This window comes from Urocitellus parryii, chromosome 2, assembly GCF_045843805.1.
Source record: "Urocitellus parryii isolate mUroPar1 chromosome 2, mUroPar1.hap1, whole genome shotgun sequence".
Taxonomy (NCBI): Eukaryota; Metazoa; Chordata; class Mammalia; order Rodentia; family Sciuridae; genus Urocitellus; species Urocitellus parryii.
In genome coordinates this window covers 186,310,475-186,321,753 of record NC_135532.1, presented here as the reverse complement: position 1 = coordinate 186,321,753, position 11,279 = coordinate 186,310,475, and the positions used below count along the sequence as shown (strand labels likewise).

At 42.8% G+C, this 11,279-nt stretch overlaps 1 protein-coding gene across 2 annotated transcripts in view; it reads right to left on the bottom strand.

The window, feature by feature from the left end:
• Positions 1–5,048: 5,048 nt before the first annotated feature.
• Positions 5,049–11,279, bottom strand: part of Klhl6 (kelch like family member 6) — a 59,894-nt gene continuing 53,663 nt past the window's right edge. Inside the window, exons 5-7 of one of the 2 annotated variants that reach the window (XM_026389385.2) lie at positions 9,942–10,144; positions 8,389–8,602; positions 5,049–7,074 (exon numbers count right to left, since the gene is read on the bottom strand). In XM_026389385.2, the coding sequence (XP_026245170.1) occupies positions 6,773–7,074; positions 8,389–8,602; positions 9,942–10,144 (719 nt within the window). In that variant the 3' untranslated portion in view covers positions 5,049–6,772. The remainder of the gene's footprint in view (positions 7,075–8,388; positions 8,603–9,941; positions 10,145–11,279) is intronic. The other variant, XM_077795031.1, reaches the window with a different exon arrangement.

Sequence of the window (11,279 nt, the reverse complement as noted above, 5' to 3'; positions counted from 1 at the left end):
GGTTCAAGGTGGCAATTCCTTCTAATTAACTACCTCCTGTGAATGTAGCTGACTTGAATTTGAAAGCCATATGTATGGGTGTGCAACATTTGTGAATCTTTAGCCTTTCTGAAATTGCCTTGTTTGCTATCATCTTATGCAGTTATACTCAGCATGCTTACAGTCACTTTTGAGACTCCCAGTCATAGGTTTGAATTCACTTCATTCACACAGGCCTTCTTACTGGTCCTTAAACACATTGAGTCTCTTGCCCCAGAGTTTTTGCTATGGTTGTTCCTGCTACCTGGATCAAGCTTCCCCCAGGTACCTTGGGCCTCACACTTTCTCTTCTTGCGAGTTTCTATTTAATGGGCTCCATACCAGACAAGGTACTTATAGTAGCCTGCATAACCTCACCCAGCCTGACTTGTCTTCCAGAACTTATCACTACTTGGTATCATATTATGTTTTGGTTTGGTTATTGCTCTTGCCACTAGAATGTCAGCTCATGAAAGCAAGGTGTGATGTTTACAGATGGAGCCCTAGTGCCTAAAAATCATGCCTGGCACATAGTAGGAGCTCAGAAAATATCTGAAAGAAGTAATCTCACCCAATTACTTCTTTCACAAACGTCTACAAAGGACTTAGAACAAAATCCAATGTATTGCTTTTTTAAAATGTTTTTTGGTAGTTGTAGATGAACAGCATGCCTTTATTTTACTTTGCTTATTTTTATGAGGTGCTGAGGATCAAACCAGTGCCTCACACATGCTATGAAAGCACTCTACCACTGAGCCACAGCCACAGCCCCTAATGTACTGCTTTTTCTCCAGGCTTCTACAGTGACCTTTTCTGGGAATGCTACATTCACCAGGAAGCACTCTGACAATTAAAAATCTTAGCATTTCTGGGGCTGGGGTTATAGATCAGTTGGTAGAGTGCTTGCCTTACATGTGTAAGGCCCTGGGTTCGATCCCCAGCATCAAAAAAAAAAAAATCTTAGCATTTCTGCTTAGATGAGTTTTGTCACTGGCCTAATCTCTTTGACTAGTTATGGTTCAGTCTTGTGTTTTTGGGAAATTACTCAATAGATGCTCCTATTACTACATCTTTATTATGAAAGAATGAATTTCATCCGCAAAAATCCTATCTAAGGTCAGACTCAAAAGATTCCTTTGTGCAGTCAGATTTGCCCCTCAGATTTCTAGGTGGTGTTGAGTTATATGTGAAACCAAAGGTTGGTTCCTCTCCCCTACCCGCTGCCTGCCCTTTCCCTAGTCAATGCCCTTCTTGTCTTTCAGATGTGGTTTGTGATTTGTGACCCATTGGCCAGTGATGAAGTTAATTTGCTGGACTGTGAACAGCACTTCATGAAAAACTAAAATAAGACATACTGAAAGATGTATTTTATTGACACATGATTTTAAAAATTTAAAAGCATTGCTTGTGGCCTATATAGGTTCAAAGAAGTTTCCATACTATTTTTCTCTTTGGTTGTTTTCTGAAGGTTCTAGGAGTGGTTTGGCACTCCTGGCCTCACAGTGGGCCCAAGTTGTGTTGCAGAAATTGGTCAATTCTTTTTCCAAAATACTGCCAACATCGGTGCAAGTGGTCAACACATGATTTTCTTGAACTCTTATCTGCTTCATAAAGCAAATAAGCCTGGACCTTGAAGCTCCCTGCCCCTGCTTCCCATTCAAACCCTGCCCTAGGAAACTCCCATGTCAGCATGGCTTCTAGTATTCCCAGGCTACAACCCTGGGATGACCCCCTCACACACCCTTTTGAAGTACTACCTGAAAAAGTTCAAAATTGTCGAAATAATTTTCAGTTTGTTGTAGCTAACAACTGACCTCAGACATCTGAGCAGGCAAGAAGAAAAGGAAAATCTCAGACTAAAAAAAAAAAAAAACAGAAGTGAAAAACAGTGAATGGTAAACAGGCAGATCAATGCTAAGGCCAGGATGCACTAGACCTTGACAGGTCTCTAGACCAGGGATCTTGAACTACGACAGTGTATACAAACACAAAATGAGGCATGGGCCCACAGGAACAGGAAGAGATCTGAGCATCCAATTATCCCTGAGATCCCATAGGGAAATTGGCTGAGCATAAAGTTAATAAATTGGCTGAGCATAAAGTCATAGCCAGTACACTGTCCATTGGATTTCTAGCCCAGAATCAACTCCAGAACAATTCTCCCCATGAGTTGAATCTGTGCTTCCCAAGGTTTTCCACCAAGACCTCCTAAGGCAGAAGAATAAGAAACCAAGAGGGAATGGTCCAAAGCTATTCATGGAACACCAAATTTCTTTGAAGCCTCAAGTTTCCTTTTCAGTTGTGTAGGACTTTTGCATTACAATCCAAAACAAACCAAAATGATGTCAAGTTCTTCAGTGGGTGAGAACTACAGCCCTCCATCTCATATACTGATGCGAAAAGAGTGGGGTTGGTTGGGGCCTCAGAGACGACAGGGAAGACACTGGTAGAGGGCTTAGAAGTCAGATCTGGAATCAAAACCTAAAAGAGGGCATCCTGTAAGAGGGGGTGAAGCCAGGCAGGATGAAAGTCGCATAAATTGTAAATGAGTTGGGAAAGCTTGTTCAGACAGACAATGTGGATTTAGGGAGGGAAAAACTGTACTGTTAACCATTCTACAAAGCAAACTTGGTGAATGTTGTCTTCTGCATTAATCTAAACTCTCTTGATCTACTGAAACATTTTAAATTCCCACCAACTACATTTAATTTCAATTCAGATAGTATTTATTCATATCAACCAAAAGAAGTAAAAAAAATCACTGATTATATACAACACATTCTTATCCATTCCATACACATTTTATTGAATAAATTAAAACTTCTTTAACCTATAAACAACATCCTTGCTTTGATCACTTAAAAAAACTACAATCTCATGAAACCAAAAATGCTTAAATGGTTTGGTTCACTATTTACGCCTATAAATATAAAAATCTGACCTGTCAGGACTGGCTTTGCAGTACCTATATTTGAGACATATGGGAATTTACATGGAAGTTGACTCTTTGAATCATGAGATCTAACACAAGAAAAAATGACTTTGCAACCTCAAATTAGGACTTGATACAAAAAAAAATCCATTGATGTCTACTCATTTTAAAAATTATGGAGTACTTTTATTTTTCAAAATCAAATAGGACAAGTAAAGAATTAACACTACTACCTCAACTTTTATAAATAGCAAAGCTATGCTTTCACAGCTATAAAAGAATGTTGAGAATGATAATTGTTATTTCCCTGAGAGCATGGTTACTTTGAGTTCAAGGACATCGAGTTTGTACATGTGTGTGTTTCCTGAAACCACTGAGACCAGAATGGCTGAAAGCAAAAAAGAAGACATTTATCTGTCAGTGTTTTGGTGAGCTTAACTCCCTGCCTGTCAGACCAGCCTTGACCAGCCTTAACCTCTTCTACAGATTCTACTCCATCAAAGGCTCTGGATCTTGTTATCTCCATTAGGATGCAAGACCCAACCAGGCAGCTCATAGGCCCCACAGCAAATTGCCCCAACTGTTGGCCCTGCTCTAACTTATGCCTCAGTTCTAGGAAGTAGGTTCCCTCTTTGTTTCCTTGTGTGCAAGTCCCCTGCTCCTTTATTCTTTCTTGCCCTTCTTGGGACTGGAGTCACGCTCACAAACTCCTGGGCCACAATATCATTTTCTAGACCCTCATCTTCAAAACCTGACATCCTCCTCCTCTACCATGTCTATCCATGCAGAGGCCCTGCCTCAACATGCAACTGTTGCAGAACCTCCTTCTATTCCCCCTCTGAGTCCTGGGGTTGTTTCTGGGTTAGCCTCAGCTTGCTCTCCCCATACTGGTGGTACATATCCATTAACTTGGTGCAAACTTGGGGTTTTGTTTTATTAACTTGGAATGGAAAATAGATTTTAAGAGTTTCTAGTGCCTAGAAGCTTAAACTCTGATGACTATACTTACAAAGTTTCTCAAAAATGACTTGAACTTTTTTTCCTTTCCTAAAAGCTACAGGCTGGCAGTTTCAAATGCAGAACAGTAGATCATTTTTTTGGAGGGGGGGTTTCCAAGGATTGAACTCAGGGGCACTCAGCCATTGAGCCACATCCCCAGCCCTATTTTGAATTTTATTTAAAGACAGGGTCTCACTGAGTTGCTTAGCACCTCGCTTTTGCTGAGGCTGGCTTTGAACTCTCAATCCTTCGGCCTCAGCCTCCCGAACTGCTGGGATAACAGGCATGCACCACTCTAGATCTTGTTAATAGGTAAATCTGTCCCCTGACCCACGTTATTATTAAGAACTCCTGGATCTTGAATACCTGTAACTTTACCACAATTCACGTGTTTACAAAAATCATAGAGACTCCTCCCCTTGTGTGCACTTAGACATTCTGAATTACCCCCTGAAACTTCAGAACTGCATTTAAAATCAAGTTTATAACTTAGACCTTCCCAGCACTATCTTAACCCCCCCCACACACACACACACACACACCTCCAAAGAACTGTAAGTTTGCTGATTGATTCTATCAAAGGACAGTCCCTATTGGATCCCTGGCAAGGAACATTCTCTTTCTGAGAGTTGTGTGCCAGTGATGTTGTCATTGGATTTCCTCTTTGGAATCTCTTCCCTGAAATGGCCTTTGGACTAGGACTGATTTTTCCTGTAAGTCACAAATGGCTCAGACAGTGATCTGCAAGAGACAAACATGTAAGCAATCACCACTAGTTGACCTAAGTGCACAGCTCACAGTAGAGACCCCCTTGACAGGCAATTAAGTCTTGGATTCAGCCCCATAAGTATGCATCTCATTTTTGGCTAACTTGAAGAAAAGAAAAATTAGAATATTGATTTGTAGCCCACTTGTCCATTTATTGAGGTCTCTAGGGTAGAGATTTGATGTTCCAAGATTGAGAAACATGCATTGAACTAGATAACATTGCTGAACTAGATTAAATTGTTGCAGTTGAGAGCTTCGTGAAGGTCATTAGAGCTTGTGGTGCATGACAGTGTGTTCTCAATATCCATAAGTATGTGTGCATTGTCCCGTCTTACTTTTCTTCTCAGGGAATAGATCACCTGACCCTAAGGCAGAGCATTTTACACACCAACATGCATTTATATAAATTATTTTCAACAAGCTAGGCATAAATAGAGATATAATTTTCCAAGTTTTAAATATACGTTTACAACATTAGGTTCTTCTGACCATAAGTTTTTTTTTTTCCTTTTGTGGAACTGGGGATTGAATCCAGGTGTGCTCTACCACTGAATACATCCTTACCCTTTTAATTTTATTTTGAAACAGGGGCTCACTAAGTTGCCTAGGCTGACCTGGAAGTTGCAATCCTCCTGCCTCAGCCGCCCAAGTCCCTGGGATTACAGGCTTAGACCACCACACTTGACTTGACCTTGACTTTTTTTCTGTAAATTAAGTTCACTATCAACTCTAATACCTCTGACTTCCCAAACCACTGAGAAGTACAAGCACAGTATGCCCCTTCTGACATGAACTAAAACTCTATAAAGAGAACTAAAATCATACAATAAAAATAAAGTACCTGGGTAATGCAGTTGCTATGTTTTTAACTACAGCGTGTGAAACAGGATCTCTTAACCTGTTTCTCCATCTTGGGGATTAGAATGAATTTCCAGTGAGCTCATTTGAAAGCTGTTTTCTTAGAGTGAAGGGCAGACTCTGTTCTTAGAATCAAAATTGAGCCAAGCTTATTCAAAACTCAAGAAGATAGGCTTTAAAAGATCCTGAAAACTACAGGTGAGTGGGTCCAGTTCACTGTCTTAAAGTAGAAAGTACACTGTCAAGAAGAATCTGACATTCCTGCAGCGGCCAACAGTGTTGAGATGTTTACATATTTAAAAAACAATAGTTTGAGTCTCTGGAAACCTCTTTTCTACATTACAGTACAACTGTTGGACTTTAAGAGTCCAGGCACCAGAATGAGGTGAAGGTAATTCCATCTGGCAATGTCAGTTCAAGTCCAAAATAGGCCATCCAGTGACCATAAAAAAAGAAAAGCTTTGATGCCAGGAGAACAGAACACAAAACTTTTTATCTCTTTCAATACAAACTGGTCTTCCCAGAATTGCCTCCCCTGTCAAGTGGGACAGCCTATGAGAGAGACACTCTTGACAAAAGCCCCCAAAGGCTCCAAAACTAAGGATTTCATAAGGTTTAAATACAGGAGTTAAAAGAAAAAAAGGAAAAAGAAACACTTTTATTTCCCTGCTTTGCTGAGTCAATCTTCTAACAGACTGGCCAGAACAAGACCCGAGTCAGGTTTGGGTTTTGATTTTCCTCCCCTCAGGCGCATGGTGTGGAGGACATTGGCTTTCAACTGGAAAGACTTGGGTTTATACTCCTGGCTTAGCTACTTGCTAAATGAGTACCCTGGGGCAAGCCACTTGACCTTTCTGAAACTCAGTTTCTTCTCAGACTAGAGTGACAATATCCCAGCAGGCAGTCATTCCCATGGTTAAATGAGTTAATATAGAAAAAGACCTGGCATAGGGTAGAAGTGTGGCAAATGTTAAATATTACTCTTCTTCCAGCCTTCCTCCTGAGGTAGGTCATGCCAACATTCCTGACCATTTTCATGTGTTCCAAAGTTGTGACTTGCTCGGTGCCCCAGAGCAAGCCGGGTGCGCTCCCGAATGCATGGCCTTAAACACAAGCCGAGCCCGCGGGTGGACACGGATGAAGGGCGCAAGGTAGAACTAAGTGCTCCCCATGGCGCCCTCCAGGGTCCCTTGTCAGTCACACAGACACAGCTCCAGGCACGATCCTCCGGATGTGGGTGTAGGACTTCCTGATGGTGACGCTGCCGTGGTGCGACACCCCCCGGGGCAGGACGCACTCCTCCGTCAGTTTCTGAGCCTCGGGGTCCCAGCACAGTACCGTGGCGATGACCTCGTTCTTCTCGTCCCGCCCGCCGGTGATGTAGAGCCGGTTGTTGCAGGGCGCGATGCCACAGCTGGCCCGCTCGTGGCTGAGCTGCGTCACCAGGCACCAGCTGTCCTCCAGAGGGCTGTAGGCGTACAGCGCTCTCATGGCCCCTCCTGGAGAGGAAGAACACACAGGGGAAGCATCCTACCATTTTTCTGGGTTTCTATCCCGTTAGCCAGTAAAATTCTGCTTCCGGTTAGGGCAGGACTCCCATCTTGCCAAGAGAAACAGTGGATTGATGGCCCTTTCCCAGAAAGCCAGGATGGATCCTAGGAGGAGCAAGTTGCCACGAGATGACTCACAATGTCCTTCCAATTCTGCAGTCCTGGTTCTAAAGAACAACTGGCTTAACGTAGCTAACAAAATGTACCTTAAGACTGCTCCTGGGAAGAAACATGGTGCCTTTGGAAGACGTGGTCCATAATCCCAGCTCTACACTTTTTATTCTGTTACCATGGGCACCAAGACCATGGTGGTTCTAAGATGCACATAAAGCATCCGGTAGAGCACTGGTTGATAGAAATCATCCATCCCTGGCAGTAGCTGGGTTGGCATCTCTTCAGAGACTCAGCATGATCTGAGACACAAGCCCAAGGTAACCATCTTGAGATTAGACTTTTGGAACAGTCAGGAAACTAACCATGAACACAGGAGAAATCTAAAGCAAGGGAGAAAAGTGTTTTCCCCTTAATCTGTTCCAATGTTTTGCCCCCAAATACCTTCTCTGAATAGCTCTCATTCACTGAAGTTATTTATTTCCTGGCATCTTGGCATCTCCTTCATCAGTAGTTCTCTACCCTGGCTGCTCATTAAAATCACCCGGAGATTAAAAAAAAAAAAAAAGTTGTACATTGTACTGTTCCCCAGCAACCTCCTTCCCTCCTGAATTCTGATTTCATTGGTCTGAGGTAAGAACCAGTTACCCATATTTTTTTCAAAAGCTCCCTGGTTATTCTAACTGGGAGCCACCATCCTTAACAACTACATGCCAACTGTGGTCTGGCTAGCTAGACTTTTCTCTCAGCTAAATGTAACTTTTCAGAGCCCCTAAAAAACAGCAAGAGAGAAATTTCCATGAACACAAACTAGGAAGTAATAATAGCTACCACTGGTTGGGCATTTATTATACCATGCACATTTCAACTTTTATATATTCCTAATGTTTGCAAAACAACTTTCCTCCTGCAATGACTTCAGGGCTCTTCCTCTGGGCCACAGTATCCATCTGTTTTGTTACCCCTAAACAGTTTTTATTCTGCCTCTAGGACTGTAAAGGAAAATCCACCAAGACCTGAACCAACCCCAACTTTTCTTCCTTTTCAGCTCCACCCACTTCATCCAGGAATTCTCAAGAGAATTATATCTGATCTCTGGCATAGCTGCATGAAGGGGGACCTCAGATAAATAAAAAGCCGTCACTCACTCACCAACAACATAGATGCGGTCCCGGAAACTCACTGCATTGATGCATTTAGCCTCCACAGGCATGGCTGCCTTTAAAGTCCATTTATTGGTGGAAGGGTCATAACACTGAGTTTTGTCCGTGGCCAGTTTTCCATTAGGCCCTCCCCCAATCACATAGAGCTTCTTCTTGTGGCTGGTGGCGGCGAAGGAACTGACATGGACAAGGAGGGGTGCAGCCTGCAGAGGCATGGGGCACAAGAAAAAGGTGTCAGCTATGCTGCCTAAATTGCTGGAAGAACTCACAGGACATATGCCCTGGGATGCAAACCTGGGCATCATTCTCCTGAACTGACAAGGCCCCGTGGGCTTGACTCTTCTTAAGATGCGGAGAGAATCAAAGCATGCATTTCCCAGCCTCCATACAGGCAGGCTAGGGCAAGCTGTGTGTTGGGATGTTCCCACCTGTTTTCCCGAGTCTAGTTCTCAAGGAAGGAGAGGGTACAGGCAGAAATTAGTGTTATATAGATGAAGTCAGCCAATGTTGGAGGAAAATGATTTTTCAAACATATATATTCATTTACATGTTCATTCAGAAAATATCTGAGTGCCTACTATGTGACAGCATTGATTGTCTTTAGTGTTTATATCCAGGAATAAAAGCTAGTATATGGGTTTAACCAGCCATTTGAGGGCACATTGCAACTTTGGGGATTAAGACAGACTTGTACTTCTACCTTGTAAATCCCAGGATACTAAAAAGAATTTCAAGAGCCTATTACCTATTTGCATAACCTCTTTGAGTCATGGAGTAACTTTGTGATGGGACTTGATGATTGGGGAACATGTTGGGCACACCCCCAGAGATGTTAAGGGCTCCCTATATAGCACTTTTCAGGTTGACAGGCCTTTGTTGGATGTTGTGGTGATCTGGGGACCTTTGCTTGTACCTACAGTGACTGTGTTTTATACTTCCCAAAGCTGGAATATGCTCTGATGAGAAGAAAGAAAATTTGAACTTGAGAATAATCTGGAACTACGGGAGGCGAAGTCACCTTACTTTTCCTGAGTATGACATACACCTGAGGTCACATTGAGAGTCTTACATGTGGGCATGTAAATGGTTCATCATTAATGGGGAAATAAATAAGGGCTGACTTCTAAACATGACCAAATGACTCTGAGTTCACAAACAGTGCAGTGTGCGGACGCCCGCATGCCTGGTGTGGAGACGAATCTCATGGAATGCATCTGAGGGGACAAGACTCTGGGACAGACATGTGACCATGGGATCTACCATCTCAGGGCAGGGTAAGCCTCCCCTCCACAGCCTCCACATAGAGGGCTCTGGCTGCCCAGAGAAAGCCTCCCCACCTGGAAAGACATTATTGCTTTAACTTGATCAGCAATGCTGAAGCCCTGACTCCTAGGGAAAGGAATGTTCAGAGCCACCAAAAATGTTCTTCATAGGAGCAAGGCAATCAAAATGCTGGCCACCATCATAGGCACGTGCCTTTTTTTTTTTAAGCTCTGAAGTAATAATACAGATAGAGTTAGTCATAGAAATAATCTCCCATACCTCCGACCAGCAGTTGTGGAAGGGGTCGTAGGTCTCCACGTTGTTGATCCTCTGTAAGCCATCAAAACCTCCAATGACATAGACCTTGCCACCCAACACCACCATTTTATGCCTCCAGCGGCCGATGTTTAAATATTCAATCTGAATCCACTTGTTGATTGAAGAATTATATTTCCAAACATCGTGCTGTGTTTCTTTGCCACCTATAAGAAGTAACAAAACATTTAATAAACCACCAGATGAGTCAGAAATGCAGCTTCTCCCATCATTTCTTAGAACTCCTAAAGTGCTAAATCCTCATGCCAGCCTCACTCCAAGGGGAGACAAGAGAAATTCTGAAGGTGAATATGGTCTATGGCAAGACTCGGGGGAGACAACGCAAATACAGGGATCTGGGGGTGGGGTGGGTGGGCTGGGAGGGGAGCCATGGCCTCATGGTGTGCAGTGCCACTGGAGTTCAACCTGGGTGAGTGGGGAGGCAGAGGGAGCCTGGACTCTGTGTTTTTGCCCACAAGGAGCAGGGAGTGAGACCGGGCAGAGATGGCAGGACCTTGACCACCTGGTAAATTAGAAGGCAGCTTAAGTTCTAAGTTTAAACAAAACAGCAAAGACACAAATTTGGAAAAATCAGCAAGAAATCTTATAAAGTTCTCTTGGTTCATAGCTCTGATCTAGTAAAAATACAAGTGGGACTTGCCCTTTTCTAAAATTAATTTTTGTTATAAAGTAAGAGGTTCTCACAATAGTTCATTTAAGAGTGAATCGGTCAATATTGAAGACAACTCTCTTGATAAACAGAAGATACATAATTCAGCAGTTAGAGAGACCAAGACAAAGGAGGGCTGCCTTTTGGGGTGACTTTAATAAAACATTTAAACACCTTTATGTTTCCATTTCTCCACCAGCATGCAGCATCACCAACTGCTTGAAGCAAAAGACTATATTTATCAGACTTATGAATGTGCACTAGTGGGGCAAAGAAAAATATCACTGACAATGTTCTGGGTCACAGGTTTAAGTGTTTCTCGGAACCCTAAAGTGGGATTTCTAGGTTAGAGGCATGAGCACACACCAAGCATCTTTGGGAAGCTGTGACATGACCTTTCCTCATGTCCCACCCACAGCTGGCAGAGGAAAGTCCCCCTGCTCCTCTCTCTGCTATCCCACTTTGGTTTTCCCTGACTCTAAGGGAGGCTGAGCTTCCTTTTCTCTGAATTTCTTATTCATTATACTCTGACCATTTTTCCTTTGGCTCATATACCTTTTAGAAGTCTCTATTCAAAACAGTATGATATTGATCCCATTTAGGTAATGTCAAAGATTATAAAGTAAGTATAA